The sequence below is a fragment of the Hyperolius riggenbachi genome, chromosome 3 (assembly GCF_040937935.1).
Source record: "Hyperolius riggenbachi isolate aHypRig1 chromosome 3, aHypRig1.pri, whole genome shotgun sequence".
NCBI classification, from domain to species: Eukaryota; Metazoa; Chordata; class Amphibia; order Anura; family Hyperoliidae; genus Hyperolius; species Hyperolius riggenbachi.
In genome coordinates, this window is record NC_090648.1 from 79,106,121 (window position 1) to 79,130,826 (window position 24,706).

The 24,706-nt window shown below is 41.9% G+C and overlaps 1 protein-coding gene across 2 annotated transcripts in view; it reads right to left on the bottom strand.

The window, feature by feature from the left end:
• OLFM2 (olfactomedin 2) overlaps positions 1–24,706 on the bottom strand; it is a 519,811-nt gene that overhangs the window by 86,181 nt on the left and 408,924 nt on the right. For both annotated transcript variants that reach the window (XM_068274422.1, XM_068274423.1), the window contains exon 3: positions 12,456–12,608. In XM_068274422.1, coding sequence (XP_068130523.1) covers positions 12,456–12,608 — 153 coding nt within the window. The remainder of the gene's footprint in view (positions 1–12,455; positions 12,609–24,706) is intronic.

The window sequence follows — 24,706 nt, forward strand, 5'->3', positions numbered from 1 at the left end:
GACAGTGACTTTTAACTGTCCTCTCAACTCCTCCTCCATTCATGGCTCTAAGATTTTCCTAGGGCTGCCCTATCCCTGGAGCTATCTCCCTTGTGGTAATAGGCTTGTTTCTCCAAGTCAGTCACCTGATCCTCACCCAATTGAGCATGCAATTCACTTGTTGAAGACTAAACTTTGGACAAAAACAAACAACAACTGAAAGCTGCTGCAGTAAAGGCCTGGCAAAGAACTAAAAAAGGAGGAAACCAAGCATCTGGTGATGTCCATGAGTTCAAGACTTCCGGCTGTCATTGCCAGCCCAGCAAAGCGTTTTCAACCAAGTATTAGAAATGAACATTTTTTTTACAGTTATTTTATTTATCCAATTTATTTTCAGCTCCCGAAATGAAGGGATTGTGTTAAAAAAAATGCTTACATCACATTTTTATGCACTCGTTTTGTTCCCTCACTGAATTAAAAATGAAAGTCAACTGCATCTGACTGCTGCACTTCAACTGCATCTGAGCTGTTTTATTTGAAATTAACTGTGTTAATGTACAGAATCAAAATAAGAAAAACATTTGTCTCTGCCCAAATATGTATGGACCTAGCTTGTATATGTTTCTGTATATTGGTATATAACCCCACCCTCTTAGCAATGTTTAGCCTAGGCTATAATGTCAGAAAGACTTCTCCTTCCACTGCACTCTGGGAGACCAGATGTTGTTTCTGCTCACTTTGGAACAAACAGCAAGCAGACATTCTGCTGTTATGCACCTTGCCAGCAATAAAGATGTGGCCACGTTTGTTAAATTTAAAAATAATATAAATCAGGAGAAGGAAAGATTCTACAATGGTTAAACACTCCTGAGAGGGGAGGGTGCGGCTCTGGGGCCTGACCAGGGCTGTTTTTAGGAGCAGAAGGGGGCTCAGCACAGGAGGAGGGGAGCAGTGGGCACACACAGCGGTAAGGTGGGGGCCTGACTCCTCCCCTCCCTCACCTCAGGCTCCTCCTTCAGCGCTCCCACCTCCTGAAGTTACAGCAGCGGCAAGCAGGCAGGGAAGGCGGACTCTCCTCTTCCGCATTCCATGCGACAGAGCTCCCCCCCATCCAAAGTTTCACAGGGACCCAGTGATTTCAAGCTATGCCCCTGAATGTAAGCTTCATGGGCAAGGTCCTCATCTTCTCCTGTATCATAGTTTGTATTTGCCATGTTTTTATATTCATTGTTTGCACCCTGGTTTTAGTGCACAGTGCTGCCTATTATGTTGGCATTTCAACACTTCAATAATAATTATAAACATTTTAGCAGTAGTATTAGAAAACATGTAGATGGGAACTTGCTAATGCTTTTATGCATATACAGTACAGCGCTGACTGTTCTAGCCTTGAGAACACTATCCACATTTGAGCACATTACAGCTAAATGGGCCATAGAAGAATGCCTCTTACGGCCTTATGTCATTTTTGGCCTTTATTGAATAAAAGTTCATTTTTTTTTTACATGATGTGTTTTCCATCCTCTTAGCACACAATTACTAAGAGATGCATATGAAGGACGTTTACATATTATGTATTTACTAGCTGACCTAAGCCCGTTTAAAAACGGGCTCTAGGTCTTTCACCGTCACATGCAGCCGCCCGCCGTGCACGAGCGCGCACCTGCCTGCCCGCTCTCTCGCCCAGCCGCCTCCTGTTCGGTCCTGCATCCTGCCCCAACGGCTGTGTGGTGCAGGACATGTGCAGACACGCAAAAGCACTGACACAGGGATGCAGGGACACTTGTATTTCATATTATAAATAGAGATTGGGTTATATTAACATATGTTAGGTCTTCTAAGAATGACCTGTGTAGAAATCATATCATAGGTCATGTGAATTTTCACAGAAGAAGCCCAGCCCCTAATGAGTATCGGCAGAGTGGGGACACTAGTCAGAAGGTTTGCTGTTGATAAGTTATGAAAAGCATGCATAGTGGCGCCGCATGTGTTGAGTGCTGAAGATTGACACTAATAGATAAATATTAGTAATTTAAAATACCAATATTTTACTATTCAGTGCCCAGCATCTATTTTCATCTGAACCATTTTCCTAACCTTACCACCCCAACCAATGCCTAACCCTAACCCAACCCACCCAACTAATGTCTTACCCTAACCAGCGCCAACTAGTGTCTAAACCCCCAACTGATGCCTAACTCACCGAACTAAAGCCTAAGCCACCCAACTAATGCCTAACCCACAACTAATGCCTTGGTCGCCCAAGTACCGATAATTAACACAGTTGTCCATTAGATTCCTGTCGATTGCAGCACCCAATTGACCTGATTTGACTGATGAAGGGCAACATTATAATAATAGTAATACAATTCAAATGTTATTACTTTTTTGTTTTTACTTCCCAGCAAAACCGCACTCCGTAGACTTCTCCTTTAAACAAAACACACTCTTGCCGGTTTTCATATTTATTCTGGGCTCTCCTCAACCTTTCCTGACACCTAAAAACAAATCTCTGATTTATTTGCAGAAAATTACTTTTTAACCGGAAGGCAAGCATAAGGGGAAAAAATTAAGAAACAGGCAAAATCAATAAACAACAGGAACCTGGCGGATGAAGGAGTAAGTGCTTCTGCAAGGGCTGTAAACCACTTTAGCTAGTTCAATAAGAATAACTCTCTTACTTCTCCGCAATACTTGCGGCAATGTCCTACACAGGCAAAGAAATGTTATTGAGTCTATGATCTCCGTTATTGTCTAGACACACCTGGAGCTAGAACAAGTCCCCTGCAAGGCTGCCGTCGATAATGTTATTGTTGCAATTAGCCGATGTGGTGCTTTTTAAAGATCCAACACATTAAGCATCCAAATTGCATCGACTGGCTCAGTGGCGTTGCCATTGTCGTCATTGACTGCTCGACATTTGAGTCATTGTGTTCAATGTGTGGGAATGATTTGCATGATTTTATAACGCAGCATAAAATAATAGGTAACAAGTGGGATTGGGATTAAGTGTCTAAAGAATGTTAAGTACGCCGGAACGAATATGTACACAAGTTTGTTTTCTCTTTTTATCAGGTTGAATTCTCGCATGCTTAAAGGTCCACTCCAGCGAAAAAAGAAAGCAGTCAAAATCTGACAGATCTCACAGGTTTTGGCCTAGTCTACCTCTTCATGGGGGATTCATAGGGTTTTCTTTATTTTCAAAAGCATTTCCTGAATAGCAGTTTAAAGGATACCTGAAGTGACATGTGACATGATGAGATAGACAAGGGTATGTACAGTATCTAGCACACAAATAGCTATGCTGTGTTCCTTTTTTCCTTCTCTGCCTGAAAGAGTTAAATATCAGGTATGTAAGTGGCTGACTCAGTACTGAGTCAGACAGGAAGTGACTACAGTGTGACCCTCACTGATAAGAAATTCCCCTTTTTATCTCTTTCTTGCTCTGAGAAGCCATTTTCTGCTAGGAAAGTGTTTTATAGTTGGAATTTCTTATCAGTGAGGGACACACTGTAGTCACTTCCTGTCAGGAACTGTCAGGACTGAGTCAGCCACTTACATACCTGATATTTAGCTCTTTCATGCAGAGAAAGAAAAAAAGAAACATGCATAGTTATTTGTGTGCTAGGCTCTGTACATACCCATGTCTATCTCATCATGTCACTTGTCACTTCGGGTATCCTTTATCTGTCAAAACAGTAAGATACCACCCAGCCTCCCTACTCACTTGCACACTATTTTGTCAGTTAGACTTAGTAAGTATTATTCAGGAAATGCTTATGAAAACAAAAAACAACCCCTGAGAATCCTCCATGAGGAGATGGACTAGTCCAAAACCTGTCAGTTCTCTCAGATTTTAACTGCTTACTTTTTTTGCTGGAGTTAAACTTAGAAATGTGCAGCAGTAATAAAGCAAACATTTTTATAAAAAAATTCAGATGGATGGCTCAGTGGTGTGATGACCACTCAGTTACAATCACATTTCACGAAGAAAATCTCAACCCAGCTCAGTGTTAATTTCCCCCTTCCAACTGCCACAGTTTACTGTCCCTACCACACAAAACATCACCAAGACAACAGGTTTGCATCACTGTGTAAACTCTTCAAAAGGGAGGGAGGGATTCAATTGCCTTCTGGTCATAGTGTCATTATCTTATCAGAAATAGGAAGCTTTCTGTTATCAGCATGCTGTGATAAGCTTATTACAGTATCTAAAAAAACATCACACCATCCCACTGGCACTGCACAGTTCCTGCTGTTAGGCAAAGGCAAACAGATTAAATGGGGACAGAGAGGGATCTATTTTAGAAAAAAGGATTTACATATATATTTTGGGGCACTAACTATTTTTTGGCTTTTTTTTTATTTCAGATATTACAAGCCCCTTCAGGATGCCTGGGGTTATCTCCCCCTGAGAAGAGCAGAAGATAGGAAAACATTATTATTCCAAAAATTTGTTTAAATATAGATACACTTAAAGCGAACCAGAGACAAAGTACCCTCATGTATTTTACCATATATATCAGTGGGAACATTAGAGAAAACACCTACCCTGCTCTCTGTTTCATTCTTCACTGTTCAGCCTGCTTGTTATCAGCCCTGATAAAATCCCCTACTGAGCATTCAGTCTGGCTTTGCTCAGGAATCATTATAGCTGAGTTTGTCTTCTCTGATGTCTTTTCAAGCCCAAGCCTGCCCCTTCGGGCTCTGCTATAATGACTCAGCTATAATGATTCCTGAGCAAAGCCAGACTGAATGCTCAGTCTGGGATTTTATCAGGGCTGATAACAAGCAGGCTGAGCAGTGAATGATGAAACAGAGAGCAGGGTAGGTGTTTTCTCTAATGTCCACACTGATATATATGGTAACATACATGAGGGTGCTTCATCTCTGGTTCCCTTTAAGATATTGTACAAGCCCCAGGGGCATGGATGCACAGATTAATGGTGGCCATAGATCTCTCAGTTCGATAATTATTATCAAATTGGATGAAAAACGGTGCCGCCAAGAGCATACCCGATCGACAATGCAACTAATGTCGGGATGATATTGGTTGCATGTATCTATTGGACATGCTGCAAGGTCATCGTGGTCAGGTGCGAACGAGCGGCGAACATGACAAAACCCCCAGTGCTGTTTCCCCTAGTGTGTGCATTTATACATGACCTGGCCTATAGCTTGATTCTGATTCATCTTTGCCCAATCAACGGGCAGCATTGTGGCTAAGTTACATTCTCCATGCATTTGAGTGAGTTTATTTCAGAAACTCCACCCCCCTAATCCAGAAGATCTCCCTTTGTCTTTGCACACAAACATATCTAATTACTTTTCTGCTAAATTTTCTCCTAGGGACATTTTTGCATTTTAAGAGACCTTCTTCAAGCCAGAAGGAGGAAGTTTGCGGTAGTGAGTCCAATAGGACGCGTGCAAGACGTTTGGAACGCATAGAAGACGACGGACTTATGGGTAAGTAACCCCCTCTCTCCCAACTGCACACCTGAGGCAATTAAGTCTCATTTTAATCACAACTTTGAGTGGCTTCCTACTCGGAAGCCCAATGCTATTAGGAAGTCTTGCCCAAGGATTTCTTACTGAATATGTACTCACCCTAGCCAAGATTCACCCTGGTTGCCCATGTCAAAGGCAGAGCCCTTAACCAGTACCCTATCCAGCCACTAATACACTGTCCAACCACTCGCATAAGGCTTCAATTTACCATTCATTACAGATGTTGGCTGTCCTCATTATTATCTGTATTCACTGGCTATTGTAACACCAAACTGGATATGCTGCAGAGGCCAGTGGATACAGATAGCAATGCTTACAATCAGCTGACTTCTGTGGTGATAGGATAAGCACTGAGTGAGATCTGCATGAACAAGCCAGCTGAATACTTCATGGTCTCACACGATAGCCCTTTTAAATCCAATTACCTTTTTCTCCGAAGTTTTTTCCTAGATCAGGGATGCCCAACTCCAGTCCTCAAGCGCTGAGATCCTCACACATTTTTTTTGCCACAGCTCAATTTTATTGATGGGACTGAATCAGGAAAGGTGCAGATCATCAAGTAGCACCCATTTGCTATGTCTCTGTCCATCCTAAACACTGGCATGGATATGGCCCTTGAGGACTGGAGTTGGGCATCCCTTGTCCTAGATGATATTTTTACACGTCTATAAAATAGTGTTTAGCCACCAGAAAGTAAGATACTAGTACTGACAGTACTTTCTCACCTAATTTTTGGTACTTTTTAAATTGCAGAGAGCTAAAAAGTTATTTCAAACAGAAGATGAAAATGTATCTCCTTGAAAACATAGATAAAAAAAGGGGACTGCATAAGGGCCGCTGTGCTCAATGTTAACCACTTCATGGTTTTAGTACGGTATAGCTACACTCCTTGAGACTTCATCTTAGCCTCAGGGGCGTAGATATACGCACGCCGTCATGATTACCCGCCGCATGTGCGCATGCCCATATGTATTCTCATTGCCACCCGGTGAATGGGAACGGTAGTTCCCAAAGACAATCAAAGTGCCTGTAATGAATTATCACCGGCATCAATGAGATGTCGGTGGTCACTAACAAGGTGAAAGTACAACACATTACTTTCTGTGTACTGTTCACAGTACACAAGAATAAAGTGGGGTGACATCTAGAGGCCGAATAGTAAAAATACACCTACATACATTAAATTAAATTAAATACAAATAAATAAAGCCCCCATTAATAAGCCCCTTATCACCTTCACAGCTACCAAAATAGTTTTTTATCGTAATATGCAGACTTATGTCTTATCTTGTAGAAAAAAGGGGTTCTGAAGGGCACACCATCACTGTTGTAGTCGGGTGCTTGACACAAAGACATAGGCAAATGTCACAAGTAGAACTGTAGAAGAATGTGTCAGCACACCGCTTTTCTTATTGAATCAAGCTCTTTTTTAATGAGCCATGCATTATATAAAGTGCAAAACCGACAATTGTTTCGGGGGCCTCGCAGGGTCCCCCTTCTTCAAGGCGTAGTTAACTTGTAACCTGGGAGATCACGTTATGGGTGGAAGCTTCCTTTGTGATGGATTTTGTATCTGCATTCACAGCAGAAAAGTGATGACATTATACAGGAGGAGGTTGTACAATATGAAGTGAGCAGCCAAATAGAAAAGAGGCAATAGACTTGTGTAACATCGCTGGGAGACTGACATGATGGGATAGCACAGAGCCGGCTCTGCTCTGTAAAGGTCAGAATAAATGAACTAGAACAAATGCAAGTCAATTAGTATTTCTCCTTGGCCGGCGGATACCAATAGACGGGAACTTTGTGAATCAATCTATTCTGCCTGACTTACAAAAATCCAGCAGTCTTTAGATAAATTTAGGTAACATCTATTGCTTTGAAACTGGGAAAGCTGCAAAGGCCCATACCCATCCAGCAATTTTCGCAGATTATTTTGCACGATAAATTATTTTTATATGATTTTTTGCAATATCGTGTAACATTGTTTAATGAAAATTCATCAAATACTGCTCAAAGGGATGCTTAAGCCATAAAAAAATGAGTTTTACACTCCTGGGGCTTCTACCAGCGCCCTGCAGCCATCCTGTGCCCTCGCAGTGTCGATCTGATACTCCTGTCCCCCGCCGGCAGCTACTTTTACTTTCAGCGACAGGCCCTATAGCAGTATAGAGGGCTCTATTGTGGACAGGAACACGTAGAAGCAGAAGCATGGCCAGGCCTGTCGGCACGTCGCCGAAAACGGAAGTAGCTGGCGGCGGTGACAGGAGGATCCCATTGAGACTGCGAGGGCACAGGGCGGCTGCAGGGGGCAGGTAGAAGCCCCAGGTAAGTAAAACTCATTTTTTTTGGTGGCTTAAGTGTCCCTTTCACAACACACGACACCCACCGTGCTTGTTTTTGAATGAACAACATGTCCGATTAAGTCACTGGGAATCATTCAAATGCTGTCTGGTCTGCACAGACCTGAACTCTTGCACAGGATTGCACAGGAGAGAAGGAGAACTCAGAGAAATCCACCCTGTGTCCACCCTCCATGTGTTTATAGAGAACAGCCTATCTAATGCCTGGTACACATCATGCAATTTCCCATCAGATAGGACGGTCGAATTTATTATTTCTGACAGGTCCAATCTGATTTCCGATAACTTTTCTTAGCACTTTTTCCGTTCACTTCTATACAAAATCGATCAGAAAAAAATATTGTAAATCTGACCGGATCTGTCAGAAATAATCAATTAGACCCGTCTATAGGATGGAAAATTGCATTGTGAGTACCAGGCATAATCCTCCCTTCTTCGTAATGAGTTAGTGTAATTTGAGCTCCCGGCTGTCTGCTGACTCTGCGGATTAACCATTTCTGTGCTCCCAGCAAACCAGGAAGTAACTACACTGCAGACAATGTATGGGCCGATCGACCAAAAGTCAAATTTCTCACTGATCGAATCTGATTGGAGAGAGAGATCTGTTGCATGCCAATACACTGCAGGCCAATTCCCGGATCAATTTCAGCATGAAATCTTTTGGGTATCGGCCTTGTGACACAGCATCCACCGCCTTGCCTCCCAGGTGATTTCCCCGCCAATGTGTAACGTGATCCCGGGTGCCCCATGCAGTATACTTTAGCTTTCGGTGTCCGCCGCTGGCTCCATGGCCCATCCTTTGTCCACATACATGCATATGGCTGCACATGGGGTGCGTGTATGTGAACGGAGGACTGAGCCACTGGCAGACACTGACAGGTAAAGTATACTGCACAGGGCACATTGGGGGGACAGCGCCGGGCTTACCAGCGCATTCATGGCTCATCCCGATATCGCAAGCTGTTACCGCTCAGCACCCAATCGAGCATGTCGGCCCTACTTCTTGCAGCATGTCTGATCGACACATGCGACCAATTTCGGCCCAAAATTGGTCACATTTTCATTTGGGAATGCTCTTGGTGGCACCGATTTTTATCTGATTATAATAATCGAATCGGATTATTGATAGGCCGCCAAGTTGCCTGATGTATGGCATCCTTTAATGCCTCTTTCCCTATGCCCCCTTAGTTCAAGTTTTCTTTCATTTCCATTACTTACATATCGTGCTATAATCTAGCACTTTTCTATACTGATGATAAAACCATCTATCCTACGTATTCAGCTGCCTTGTCCTTCGTAGATTATTTGGAATAAAAGGTTCACTATCCTTCTTTACTACAGTTTTTATGGCCAATATCCATGGGCGTAACAATAGCCCTTGTGACCCCCAGCAATTGCAGGGGGGCCCTGGGTGTCCCTCCTCCTTCCATCCGCATGCAGAGTAGCACAGGGAGTCTTATATTTAACTGCTTCCAGCGTCGCAGACCTCTGTGCATCACAGCAGCAACACTGCTGCCATTCGACGAGCTCCCGATCACATGACTCCCTTCGGTCATGTGATAGGGAGCCGATAAATGGCAGCAGAGAGAGTGTGCTGTGGTGCATGGAGGAGACCTGTAGCACTGGAACAGGTAGCGAGTGTAATATTACCTGCTTCCAGTGCTGCGGGTCTCCACTGTGCATCACAGCATGCTAACACTGGCTCCCTATCACATGATTGATGGGGGGGGGGGGCGTGGAGTAGTGCTGCAGTGATTTGCAAACTTGGCTCTCCAGCTGTTAAGGAGTCCCACAATTCATTTCAGGACTCTGACTGCCACAGTCATGATTCATAAAGGCAAATGCATTGTGGGATTTGTAGTTCCTTAAAATGGATCCGAGATGAACTTTTACTCATTGCATAATTGTGTTCCTTTTCTATTGTTTATAGTGCATTCCTCAAGCCAAATAGTTTTTTGTTTTTGTTTTAATACTCTAATTCCCTATAAACTAAAGAAGCCACGCCCACAGGTTTTCAGAGAACCAAGGCACTTTCAGACAGTAGCAAGGGCTCATGGGAGCTCAGTCTGGGCAGGAGGAGGGGGAGGTATTACTAGTCAGAGATTTCAGAGGCAGAGGGGAGGAGGGGGATTCGATTTTTTTGCTCAAGATACAGATAAGCCTGCCTCTGTGTAATGTTTACAAACAACATGGCTGCTGTCATTGTATCGCAGGAATAATCAATCATACTCTATTAAAGCTGTTTGCAGCTAGATTTGCTGTGTAAACTATCTAAACTTTAGATAAGATATATAGACAAGTTACTTGTTATAGTTAGTTTTTTATCTCGGATCCGCTTTAACAGCTGGAGAGCCAAGTTTGCAGATCACTGACCTAGTGGAACCCATGCAAACTTTTTTGATAGGAGGGGGGCCCCATACATGGTAATTACGCCCCTGCCGACATCTGTAATGGAAACATTCAGGAGCCGCCCGGCCTCGCACAGGTAGCAGCGGACACAAGTTGTTTGTTTGCTGCTATTTGAGTCCTGTTGTATCCCCCAGCGTTGGCTGCACATTAAGGATTCATAGCTCTTAAGCTGCCAGCTGCTTCCTTACTCTAAATCATGAAACGCGTCCAGATCCAGTCCTGCTGGAGCTGCACAAATTTAATAATCCTGAAAATTGATTAAGTATCTCGGTTGTGGCAGAATGCCTTGAGTGGGCGTAGGGACGCCGTGAGGTCACAGACAAGTTCTGGAAATCCTTATTTATTTTTATTTTTTTTTACAAAAGCAGAGTAAAAAAGAAAATTATATATTCAACGTTGAGCAGCCACGTCACATGGCTTCATCTTGTGTTCTAGCGCTGAAAATGGAACGCGAACGTTAAAGAGGATTCCCACTGAAAAGTACCGGCTGTGTTTTTGGACGGGGATAATAAAAGCAGCCTGCGTGCATATTTATATCCACCGCTGCAGGACAAATATGGAAATATACATTGTTATGTAATTCTTCCAACAAATCCCTCGCTGGCTGCTTTCACTGCTCGTCTATTTTGGCGTTCGAGAAAATAGAAGACAACTCTTCATAGCGATTCCATGCATGGGAATGCACTGTTATATCCTTGAAATGCGTGCATGAAAAAAGGGCCCGGCTGGATAATGAAATGGAGTCGGTGGATAACAAAATCTCAATAACGATAAACATTGTTAACGAAATTTGTTAATGAAAAATGTGGTTTGAAAACACAGGACAGGAGTTGATAGCGCAAAATTATATTAACGTTAAAAAATCGTTACGTAATTCAACAATACTGCTTAACCCAACCCTACTCTCACACAGAACCCTCCCCTGGTGGTGCCTAACCCTAACCAACCCCCTGGTGGTGCCTAACCCTAAGCACCCCGGTGGTGCCTAAGCCTAACTGTCCCCTGGGTGGTGCCTAACCCTAACCACCCCCCTGGTGGGGCCTAACCCTAACCACCCCCCCTGGTGGTGCCTAACCCTAACCACTCCCCCTGGTGGTGCCTAACCCTAACCACTCCCCCTGCAGAAACAGGCTTTTACACACAGAATAATATAGTTGTTTACGTAAAATCTGTACATACATACAAAATAATATGACAAAAACTATAACATTGCAAGCTTATAAATTGATACCATACTTCAAAAACTGTAATGTTCTAACATTAATGACAATTATTGGGTGCCCTTTTTTCTTCTTTTCTTGCCGCATTAATGATAATTAATGATAATTACATTAGAGTCTATGGTGGTGCCCTTTTCGTCCACTAGCCTCTGGCATCCTTCTTTCCTGCTTCCCTCAAAATCTACCACTTGGTCTTGGTGTAGTAAATTAAGTATTACAATTGTAAAATTTTAGAAAATGATAGGTCCTATGTAAAGAACAACACCATATTAGTATTTTAGTTACTTAAAACCACTGTTAAATGCTTGGAAACGGTTTAGAAATAGTTACTGTGGACTACTATTAAATAAAGCTGAGTGAAGGGCTACTGGTACTTGAGATCATCTCGATGTCAACCATATCCGGTAGTACTTGGCAAGCGCAGGCATTCAAAAGGGGAACATAATAAAATAATGTTAAGATAACTGTTATCACACCTGTTGATTTTACAATAAACTCTGAAATGACTACCGTATGTCCATGCCAACTGCCACCACCTTCTGCATTCTACTAAACAAATCTAAGAGGGTGCCTCTGTGAAGGACCTACAATACATCAAGTGAGAGATAAGTCCGCACCTGAGCAGAATAACATATTTCTGTAGCAAAACAGACTAATAGTTTTTAGAGGAAAGTAAAAGATCAAAAATAACCCACCACAAATCTCTGCCTTTGATTTATTTACTTTGCTACTCTCCAAGAGTCAAAACAATCTCAGGATATTCAACTATTGGCAAGTACAAGAGGCCTTTCAGTAGATGATTTGGCAACCAACCAATTTCAACAGTTTGGAAGCTGTGAAGTTCTAAATATGGGCATTTCATTTCTTCAGTAAAAGCTCAGCGGAACCAAAGTGCCAATCCTTATGGTCATTCACGTAAAAACCTTCTAAAGGCTGGTGGTTAATCTCAGATAATGCAGAGCTCATTTGACAGTACCTGAAAGCTTTTAGCATTAATAGTTTTCTGGCTGTCGCTGGCTCTCAGCTTGGTGTCCAGGACTTTCATTAAGGACTCGGTGTTACGCACATACTGGAGATCTCGAAAGGTTCGTAGGTCGAGGACCTCCATGGACTGTGATATATTCTGCACCTGTTGGGATTGAACACAAACAAAATCAGCTTTTTTCACAATCATAAGTCCTTTGCTTCTTAGAGAAACACAGCTTGTCTCATTTTGAAATTTTGACATTTATACAGCTGAAATGGAACAATATACTGTTTGCTTGATATTTTGGACATAGATTTTCAGAGTAAAAAAAATAGCAAGCACTAAAAAAAAAACCCTTCCGCTTATTATTTTTCCTTAATAATGTAGTTATGCACCCTTCTATCTGTGCATATTTGTCTGTCCATCTGTCTTTCCATCCATCGCATCCATACATAGTTTTTTGCTTTAAAGTGGAACTAAACTCAGAACTTCCTCTCTGGGCTAAAAGATTAAGCACAGCATGGTAACCTTTAAGAGGAAAAAAAATCTTCATGACAGTTTACAGTAATTCTAAAAAAAAAAAACTGATGTTTTACTTGAATTTACATCACTAGAAGCACTGAAAGGGTTGAGCTTGTGTGCATCGTTGCACAGTTCACAGTTTTGATTCACAGCTGCTGATAAGACACTATGATCTAGCTAAACAAGCACAGAGCACAGTCCAGTGAGTTGATTTACCAGCCATATGTGACATAAAAACTTCATTGTGTTATGTGCTAGAGTTCAGTCCGCTTTAACTAAGCATATTTGTAAGTGAATCACGAATACAAGCCTTAAAGGACTGCTAACATGAAAATGTGCAAAATGTAAAATATACACATAAAAGTAGTACAATTCTCCCAGAGTAAAAAAAAAACACTCAAAATGTATTTTTTTTTCTATGTTGTTGACATCTGCAGTAGGTAGTGAAAAGCTGGCAGATCCAAAAGATTTTGAATTTGTCCACATTCTCATGGGGGATTCTCAGTATTACTTTTATTCTTTACAAAATCCCTTCCCAGAAAGGATCTATACAAAGATGTCATCCAGCCTCACTACACGATCCACACTTTTTGGCAGTTGGACTAAGCAAGTGATGTTCAGAAATCCCCCATTAAGAGATGGATTAGTCTAAAACTTGATAGGTTTGGACCATTTTCACGGCCTACTGTAAGTGACAGCAACATATCAAAAAATACATTAATGGTGCATTTTCCTCTGACTGAACATTTTTTATGTATGTATTTTTACATTTTTACATTTTTCGCTATATTAGTCCTATAAATTAAATGAATTGTATGCAACAGCTACACATTTATACAATATAGAATCACAGAGCCCCAAAACGGGTTACTTTTAATTCCTCCATCCTCCAACCAGTGATGATTGTATTCAGCTAATTACGATTACACAAAATTTTGCATGCATTTTTGCAATTACGCCTATAGATAGTTACAAATGAATTCAGTTGAATTTGTATAAGCATTTATAATTACGCATAATTTCGTGATGACTTTGGTGGTGAATAGCAATGCCCCCATACATGCTATTGCTACCAACATTGCTACATATGTTAAGTAGAATAGTGGGAACAAGTTAAAAAACAGACTTTTTCAAAATTACCTTTTCGTTTTTGAGAAAATCGATTTTAAAAATACAAAGAAAAATGGTTTTTAAACTCAGAAAAAAATGATTTTCTCAAAAGCTACAAGGTCTTTTTAATTTTTTTTTTTTACTTGTTCCCATTATTCTCCTTAAAATATGTAGCGATTTTAGTAGTAATAGCATGCATGGGAGGCTTTGCAATTCACCGCCAAAGTTGGCACGAAATTACGCACAAATTACATGTGAATTCATGCGTAATTTACGAATGCTTACAATTACAGATGAAATGAATTACTCTTTTCTCCAAAATGTCACATTACGATTATGATGCGTAAATGTGAATTACGATGTGTAATAACGTATAGGCGTAATTTCTGATCATCATTACCTTCAACCACACGTATCCCAGCATTATTAGTACGGAATTATGAAAGAAGATGTATTGTTTTTAATGCTAAGCCTTTGGCTATAGGACAACCAGTGGGCTCTCCTAATCAGCACAGGCTGTCTGAGAACATTGTGCATCCTCCAAGGTCCTGGCGGTGTAGGTTACACACTCTACCATAGGACAATACACATGGAAAGAGCGGCAGCCAAGGCATGTCTCTCCAAACGTAAGCAGTGGACTGTAGTGCCAAGAGGGTTGGTGCTGCCTAAGGTCCATTACACATCATTGGCAATATGTAGATCATTGATGCAGGTTGTAATATGTGAGTGTGAAAAGGCAGCAGGGGATCAAGGACAAGGAATGAGGGCTGCAAAGGCTCTATGGGACCCAATGCCTTCTCTTTCCATAGGTGAGCTGTGGCATAGCAATAGGAGATGTAGAGGTTACGACTGCACTGTGGCCCTTGGGCAAAAGAGGGGCCAGAGGGGCCCTCTTTCAACCACAGTATTAGCTCTTCAATGGTGCTATGCTGGTTATGATCACTTCTATAGATGCTTTGTATAGTAGTAATCATTAGCAAACTGTCCCCCATCCTCTGGCACCTCTGACACTGTGGTTGCCATTGGCAGGTTTTGGTGCGCCATATCAATTGCTATGTATGGAGTGCTTGGGGGGCCCAATGTAAAATCTTGCACTGGGGCCCACCGCTTCTTAGCGACACCACTATAGGTGAGTATCTGACTTTTTTACAGACAGTTTCAGTGTTACTTTAACCACTTGAGGACCCACCCTTTACCCCCCCTTAAGGACCAGCGCTGTTTGTTGGGATCTGTGCTGGGTGGGCTCTGCAGCCCCCAGCACAGATCAGGTAGCAAGCAGAGCGATCAGACCGCCCCCCTTTTTTCCCCCCTATGGGGATGGTGTGCAGGGGGGGTCTGATCGCTCCTGCCTGCAGGCATGTTGCGGGGGGGGCACCTCAAAGCCCCCCTCCGCGGCGACATTCTCTTCCTCCCTCTCCTATCTGTCTCCTCTGTTGATAGGGGCTGCACAGGACGCTATCCATCCTGTGCAGCCAGTGACAGGACGTCCCCTGTCACATGGCGGCGATCCTCGGCCGCTGATTGGCCGGGGATCGCCGATCTGCCTTACGGCGCTGCTGCGCAGCAGCGCCGTACAATGTAAACAAAGCGGATTATTTCCGCTTGTGTTTACATTTAGCCTGCGAGCCGCCATCGGCGGCCCGCAGGCTATTCACGGAGCCCCCCGCCGTGAATTGACAGGAAGCAGCCTGCAGCTGGCGACGCAGTACTGCGTCGCTGGTCCTGCAGCTGCCACTTTTCCGACGCACGGTATAAGCGTGCGGTCGGCAAGTGGTTAAATCTATGAATCTGTACAGTTGAGTTACACATTGTAACATACAGTATTTCCTGTGCTGTGCAGTCACTGCCTACCCCTGTATTCCGGAGGTAGAATTATCAAAGAATGCTAATTGGACCTTTAATAATAAATTCAGATGATACTTTCAATGTAAAAAAGAAAAGAAAAAAGCTGATAAGGATCCAACCATAAATCCCATGGTAAATGGTGAGGTCTATGCATAGAATACTAAAAAGTACTCTCCAAAATGGGGAACAAAGAAAAAAAAGTGTGAGCGTTTAGTTTCAAACATGTTTTATTGAATAAGAAAAGTCAAAATATGTGTTACAGGGTTAACAGATTTCAATTACACATTCGCTTATAACAATAGCATTTCAATCCCTGTAACATGTTGGCTTGATATCAATTTAAGCATTTGAATTGTATCCAGCTTTATATTTATTTAGCTTATTAAAAGGAGACAATGATTACAAGTTTTCTTTTAAATTCTGAATAGAATAGGGAAGTTTTACGACCTCTACTAGGGTTTTATTTCACATGCGTGAGAAAGGGGCACGAGGAAAAATGGTCGCCCATTTTCGTTAATAAAATTATTGTTAATTATCTACTAATAGTTTTCAAGTGTAAATATTGTAAATTATCGTAATAAACTATTGTTTTATATTAACAATATTGTACTACAACGTTACCTAACCCTATTCTCAAACAGAACACTCGCTTCCTGACTGCTAACCGTAAAACCACCCTTCCTGACACCTAACCCTAAAACCCCCCTCCTGACATCTAACCCTAAAACGACCCTTCTTGATGCCCGAAAACCAAATTTCCTGATGGCAACCCTAACCTCCCACCCTTTTTGACGTCTAACCCTAAAACCTCCCTTCCTGACGCCTAACCCTAAAACCCACCCTTCCTGATGCCTAATCCTAAAACTCCCCCTCCTAACCGTATAATATTGAAAATGATACATTTCAAAGCGATAACTTTTAAAAATGAATAATTTCTAAATAGTAACATTAAAAATGTCAAAAACTATAACCTTCTAAATTTGAAAACAGTAAAAAAAAGGTCAAAAACTATAACATTGTAATTTTAAAAACGATAATTATCACACGCCCAATTTTCTGCTTTGAGTGCCTTATAGACAATATTTGCATTAGCGCCTTTGGGGCCAAATGAGAACCAAATCGCCCATTAGATGCAGTTGACGAAATGTTAAGTTTTGTTTATTTCTGCCTTGTTCTGGAGAACTCGCCCTGTGTTTCCTGTTCCATTCAAAGCATCATCGATGTCAGAAAATGTAGAGAAATGTTACCCAAACTGAACACAGCCAGCTGTAAGAGCCTGACAGATCTTCTGACTGCTCCATGCTTCATCCAAAACTAAACGTCAATATTACGTCTAGAGTTCTCCCATAGCATTTTTTAGGGGATGATCAATCATCAGAAAAGATATGAAACATACATATGAAAAATAACAATTCTTAAGCCCTTTACTGGCACCAGGGAATCATAGGTTAATTCAATTTCCCAGATCATTTTCTAATTAAATTAACCTCGGTTTAATTAAACAAGCAATGTTCTTACATGATATTAATTGTTTACTTGGTCTCCAGTTAATTTAGAAGAAAATATCTCGGGAGAATGAGGCACATGTCCCAAATGAAAGAGAAGCAGCAGCTGACTACACAGATATACATACATTGGCACTTCTAGAACTAGCAATGTCTAGGTGAAGGTTATCTGTAAGCACGTTGTCTCTTCTTATGTATTCATTTACGCATGCGGAATTAACTAACACAACTAACCAACACTAAATATAACTGTTGTTAGTTTACAAAGTTTATAGAAAATAGTTTAGTTCCAGAGCTGGGATTACTGAAGGAGGAGGTCCTGTAGGTATTGGGGGAGGGCCACAACAATAGCAGACCTATCGTCAGGCTAGAGCTACCACGCCCGCCTGAGCACCCAATTTTTGATAATTAGCACAGCTGTCTATTAGATGCCACTCAGTTCACCTTATCCAACAGTCCTATACCTATGTACGTGACAATCGGTTCACAAATATCACTTGGAACATCTGACAGGCAATAATTGGCCTCACCCCTGTCATAGGCTGCTATAGAGCACCTTATGAGTGCCTTGTGAATGCTTGTGAACATTTATTAACCACTTCTCATCCAGAGTCCAGACCTTGTTTCCCCTTATGGACAAGAGCAGTTTTGACATTTTAGCTGTGTCCCTATTTAATGAGCAATAACATTATCCATACTTATGACACCTAATAAAAAATATATTGTTTTATCAAGACAAATTAGACTTTCTTCGTATGTCATTCTTTTCATCGAACAATTTTATTTTCTATGCATTTTAATGGGAAAAAAAGAGAGAAAAATAGAAAAAAACACAATATTTCTCAGTTTTACTAATTCCAGTTTAAAAATAAAAAAGCTTACTATAGATAAAAAACACACATTTTGTTTGGCTATTTCTACCGTTTATCACAAAACTTAGATTATGTTCATGTCACAATCTATGGTGAAGATATTTGATTCTGAAATAATGCTGCAGTGTGTATTTTTCACTATGAACTGAGAAAATAAAAGCATTTTAATGGTAAAAAATCAATATTATTGGCTCAGAAATCATATATTCCCTTTCACCAATTAGTGCTGCATCAGATAGTGCCAGAAATGTGCACAGGAGCAAGCCCAATCCTGCACAGCACTGCTTCTGCTACAAGACGTATATCTATGTCCTCAGGGCTTAGATGAAGTTACAGAGGACGTAAATATACTGTAGTGGTGGATAAAGTGGTGATTCATTCTCGTGAATGTGGCTGCAAAACAGACTTTTAGGTGAATAAAAGCAGTTTAAAGAAAATGGTAGAAAAAAAGTGATGAAGCAGATGTCTAATCAGTAATCACTTCACAACCTTCCCATAACCACTGCAAAGTGCCTGACCAGCGTTCATCAAGTTTTATAATTTTACAGAATTTAGGTGATAATTTCATAACTTGTCAATAAAATGCCTTTGAAGCCCCCAGCAAGCAAGAAAATACTCAGATTAATTTTGATAGTACCTTTCTCCTACTTTTTGATACTTTCTCAATTAAAAAAGTGCTGAAAATGATTTTATAGAGAAGATGAAAAATTATCTCCTAGGAGATAATGTAACTCAGGAAAAAAATTGAATTGCATGTGGGCCATGTATTTTTCCACCAGGAAGAAAATAACAAAAACCACCAGTTGTAAACCAATAAATAGATGGTTCTCAGTGGCATAGCTAAAGCGCTTTGGGTCCCAGTGCAAGTTTGACATTGGGCCCCCCAAGCATTCTATATGGCACAACAAAACCTGCCAAGGACATCCGCAGTATAAGAAGTATAATCAGAGGAAGGGAGTGGTTTGTTAATAATTACCACTATTCAATGCATCTGTAGAAGTGATCATTACCAGCATAGCACCATTGAAGAGCTAATACTGTGGTTAAGGGAGGGCCCCTCTGGTTCAAGGGCACCCGTGCGGTCGCAACCTCTGCACCCCTATTGCTACACCACTGACAGGACGGTGCTGTTATTTAGCCAGCGCTGTTTGCTTGGCTTGATATTAAACAATTACAGCCTCTTTTAGGGCCAACGATCACAAAGCGAAACAATTTCCTAGCGGTAGAATGACAAAGCAATTAATCATCCCTCTTAACACGGACCTTGGGAATAACCCAGGAGGTCAGATTTTACGATGCAAAATGAATGGCAGCTCTAAGTACTTTTGACTTCCCTTGGACAGACCTTGGGTGGTAAATAGACTTAATATTTATCTAACAATTAGTATGCTCATACAGACACCGACAAAGCGACCTCCTAAGCAGAGGACATGACCAACTTAAAGCTAGTGTCAGATTCCATTCCCACAGTTCCACTCATGCAAACATGGACAGTCTGTCAACAAAATGCACAGACCTCAATGAACAGGTGCTCTACAGTGCCAGCATGCATACATTGGTGAACCAATCACGCTCCTGAACTCTCAAATTATGCACATGTGTTTCAGAACACCTATTTCGAAGCAGGTGGTATTGGCAACCAAACTTGGTGCATCAAAGCAGCAATGTGATGCTGCGAGGGGCGCGTAAGAGTAATTTGGGACTCCGGCAATCCCCAGAACCCCAAATAACACCTCCCTCCAAATTGTGACAACTCGGAGGGGGAATGTAACGATCGGTGTCAGCACACAGAGAGAATCTGATTATTGGTGATCTGCAGTATCACCAAGAATGCAGATATATACCTGATTATTGATGATCTGCAGAATCACCGATAATACAGATATATTCCTAACCTCTGGACACCTATATAGTGTGGGTGTTTGGTGCAACAGTAATAACTTTGAGTGAGGACCACCCGAGGAGCAGGTGGTCCTTGGCAGTATGAGAAATACCTCCCTTTGGAAGTGCAGAGATCTTGCAGCAGCCTGAGACATCCAAGGGGGCGGAGTCCCAGGCTGAGTAGCAAGAAGACCCGGTGGCTAGTGACCCCTGGAAGATGGGCGTCACAAGCAGGTCTGGAGAATAACACAAATGATAACACAGTTGCCTAGTCTTGGGTGCGAGGTCCGTGGTCTCAGCACCCTGGAACTAGTCTGGAGTATAACACAAATGATAATACAGTTCCCTAGTCTTGGGTGCGAGGTCCGTGGTCTCAGCACCCTGGAACTAATCTAGAGTATAACACAAATGATAATACAGTTCCCTAGTCTTGGGTGTGAGGTCCGTGGTCTCAGCACCCTGGAACTAGTCTGGAGTATAACACAAATTATAATAGAGTAGTAATCTGGCTCAGTGTGAATTCCCAGGTCCTCCTGGTTCAAACACACTGTAGGATCTGACTATGGTCTGTATGCTTCCACGTAAGTGTTCGCAATGGCAGACAACCAGCAACTGACAAGCAAGCTGTATATATAGTTGCAGGACTCTACCGCCCCGCCCGAGCCACTCAGCCAATTAGGAGTCCAGCAGGAATCAGCTGATCGTCCAGATCAGCTGATACATCTCCTGCTGGTATAAAGGTCCTGACTTCTGGCGCGCGCGCGTAGCTCTCCATCCATCTGTGTGAACTAACAGACCCAGCCACACCAGACGCATGCTGCCGCGTGCAAACCGCCGCGTTGGACGCAGAAACAGCCGCCTTACTGCCAGTACATGCGGCGGCTTTTCCGCGATCTCTCACAGGGAATAGTATTTAACGCTGTCGGGGAGTTTAGCGGCAGCAGGGTGAGCCATCGTTCAGCTCGCCCTGCGCCCAACTCACTGACAACTGAATAATACGTATGCAGCCTACTTGTTCACATGACAGCACTGGAGCCAAGGACCAGTGGGCCAGGGTGTCTACATCTAATTATTAGCCACTCTAGTAGGGAGAAAAATTCGTAACTATTGGGTAGGGCTCACTTGTTTGCATGGAAAAAGCAACGTTTTTTTCACAAGCAATTTTTTGCGCTCTATGCATGTGCCACAAAATCTAACAATTGTCAATGAGAAAATGCTGCACTGCTGTGCTGTTTAATGCTGTGTGTGTGTCTGTGGTGTGTGCGCGTGTGTGTGCATGCAGGAACAAGCGTGCGTGTGGGTGCGTGTGTGCATGTGTACGTGTGTGTGTGTGTATATAAGCATTCCCATGCCTATTTGGTTAAGAGTAAGAGAGGTCCCGCAAGGCTTCCTCTTGCGGGTCACAGTGCGAGTTTCAGCAGAGTTGTCGGATCCCATGTAATTGATAGTGGCCAGCCCAGGAGCAGGAGCTCTTACATAAGGGATCGGTGAGTGTTTCCTCTTTACCAGATAGGCGTGGGAATGCTTATATGAATACCCACAGTGTCTGCTCAGGGACAGGGTCCCTTTAAAAGAAAAGATGAAAAATTTCAGGAGAAAAAGTTAATTGCAAATGGGTCTGAGGACTTTTCTCCTCTAATGTGGAGGAGATGTTTAAAGGGACTCCGAGCAGTGCAGAAACTATGAAAAGGTGCATATCATTTTAAAGCTCTCTTTCTCCTCTTTCCAATTATATATAAACCGCCGCCCTACGCCTTTTAGTTTTCGCTATTTACACGATTGAAATTGCCGCGGCAGCGATTTCAATCGCGAAAATAGAGAAAACTAAAAGGCGTAGGGCGACGATTTAGGTATCGCCAGAAAGAGGAGAAAGAGAGCTTTAAAATGATATCCATCTTTCCATAGTTACTTGTATCACACAGGACGGCACTTTCCCCAGTGTCAGCAGCTCCATTCAGCAGAAAAAGTCGCCCTGTGTAATACAATGTAACTATGGAAAGATGGATATCATTTTAAAGCTCTCTTTCTCCTCTTTCTGGTGACACCTAAATCGTCGCCCTACGCCTTTTAGTTTTCTCTATTTTCGCGATTGAAATTGCGGCCGCTGCAATTTCAATCGCGAAAATAGCGAAAACTAAAAGGCGTAGGGTGGCGGTTTATATATCATTGGAAAGAGGAGAAAGAGAGCTTTAAAATGATATGCATCTTTCCATAGTTTCTGCACTGCTCGGAGTCCCTTTATAGTGACATTGAAGTGGGGAAAGAAAAAACTTATGACATAATGAATTGTATGCGTAGTACAGATAGTTAATAGAACATTAGTAGCAAATAAAAGAGTCACATATTTTTATTTTCAGTTATATAGCTTTTTTTTATAACATTGAATTATGCTCTTATATTTGCAGTTTACAAACTACACTCTGTATTTGTACAATGAAACAGAGCAGAGCTAATGAACATTTGAACTTTCCTGCAGTAAAACCTTAAAAAAACAAAAAACTGTGAGCGACAGGTTGAGATAAGTGCTTCGGAAAACAGCACTGTACCCGACCAAGCTTGGTGGGAGAGTTAAAAGAGGGTCTTTTGCATAGATAACAACTTAAGTTTCTTGACTCTTCCAGTACTGGAAAACAATGAGACTCTTTTCTTTGCTACTAATGGTCTATTTCTTACCAGTACTACACATTCAAATCATTATCTAATAAGATTCCCTTTAATGCAGCAGCCGAGGGACTTCTGCTTACAAAATATTATCATGTGGAAGTTCAGGACGAGGTGTAAAAATAGCGACTGTGAAAAAGGCCACCCTACTGACACCAATAACAACCTATTCTGTATTGGTGCTGACTGTGTAACAAAAACAAACAATACCTCTTGTTATTAACAAATGATATGGTTTTCAATAACCAATGGTAATTCATGTATGTTATGATCCTAATGTTACAAATGATCATTTCTAAAAGATTGACCTATACTCAAAAAACTCATATACATTTATAATAAGTTTTAGCTCCACATTGGTAGGTTAGTTTCCTAGGGGGATTTAAGGTTGCCAGTGGGGGTTTAACCACTTTGTCCTCCTTGACGTAGAACTACATCAAGGCGGACATGTGCGCTCCCCCAGCCGATCGTGCGCGTGCACGCGCGCTCCCGGTCCGCGGATCGATATCCCAGGAATCAATGAATCGGGCCATGGTGCCCGATCACTGATTCCTCTCCCCCGCAGAAAAAGCGTCAGCTTCTCTCGGAAGCTTCGCTTTTTCTGGCTCCTATGCCCCTCTAAGCGTACATTGTACACTTAAAGTGACAAAATGTAAACAAAAAGTAAAACTACATCTAAATGTAAAAAATATATATATATATATATATATATATATATATATATATATTTACCCCAAACAAATACTATTTACATCCCACCCTCCCAAAAATACCCACATAAAATGTTTAATAATATAAAAAAAAATTACAATACAATTTTTACATCATCAATATTTACATAAGCTTGTAAATATTGATGTATGCGAAACAGAAAAATGCTCTTTTATTTCCAAATAAAATATTGTCGCCTTACATTGCGATAGGGACATAATTTAAACGGTGAAATAACCGGGACAATGGGCAAATACAATACGTGGGTTTTAATTACGGAGGCATGAATTATTTTAAAGCTATAATGGCCGAAAACTGAGAAAAAAATGGATTTTTTCAGTTTTGATCTTATTCTTCCAGTTAAAATGCATTTACAGTAAAGTGGTTCTTAGCAAAATGTACCCCCCAAAGAAAGCCTAATTGGTGGCGGAAACAAGATATAGATCAGTTCATTGTGATAAGTAGTGATAAAGTTATAGGCTAATGAATGGGAGCTGAACATTGCTCGGATGCATAAAGTGAAAATGACAGAGGGCTTAAGTGGTTAAAGAGACACTGAAGCGAGAATAAATCTCGCTTCAGTGCTTATATTCAGCAGGGGCACGTGCGCCCCTGCTAAAACACCGCTATCCTGCGGCTAAACGGGGGTCCCTTCACCCCCCCCCCCCCCGCAAAATCAACGACCAAATTGGTCGTAGATTTTGCTGCTGCTGGAGGCAGGGCTAACGGCTGCAGCCCTACCTCACAGCGCGTCTATCAGCGGCGCATCGCCGCCTCTCCCCCGCCCCTCTCAGTGAAGGAAGACTGAGAGGGGCGGGGAAGAGGCAGAGATAGGTAAGGGACCCCCATTTAGCCGCGCGATAGCGGCGTTTTAGCAGGGGCACACATGCCCCTGCTAACTATGAGCTCTGAAGCGAGATTTATTCTCGCTTCAGAGTCTCTTTAAGGATAGTTGCCCATATCGGGGTTTAAGTTTAGGCGCGTATCTGGGGGTTAAGGTTAGGCACCACCAGGGGAGGGTTCTGTGAGAGTAGGGAGAGGTTAGGTCATGCTAAATTATCTGTAAATATGACAGAAATTTTACTATATGAATGAAGTGATAGAATATTGGTAAATAAACTAATATATTATCCTGGTGTGCATTTTACTAGAT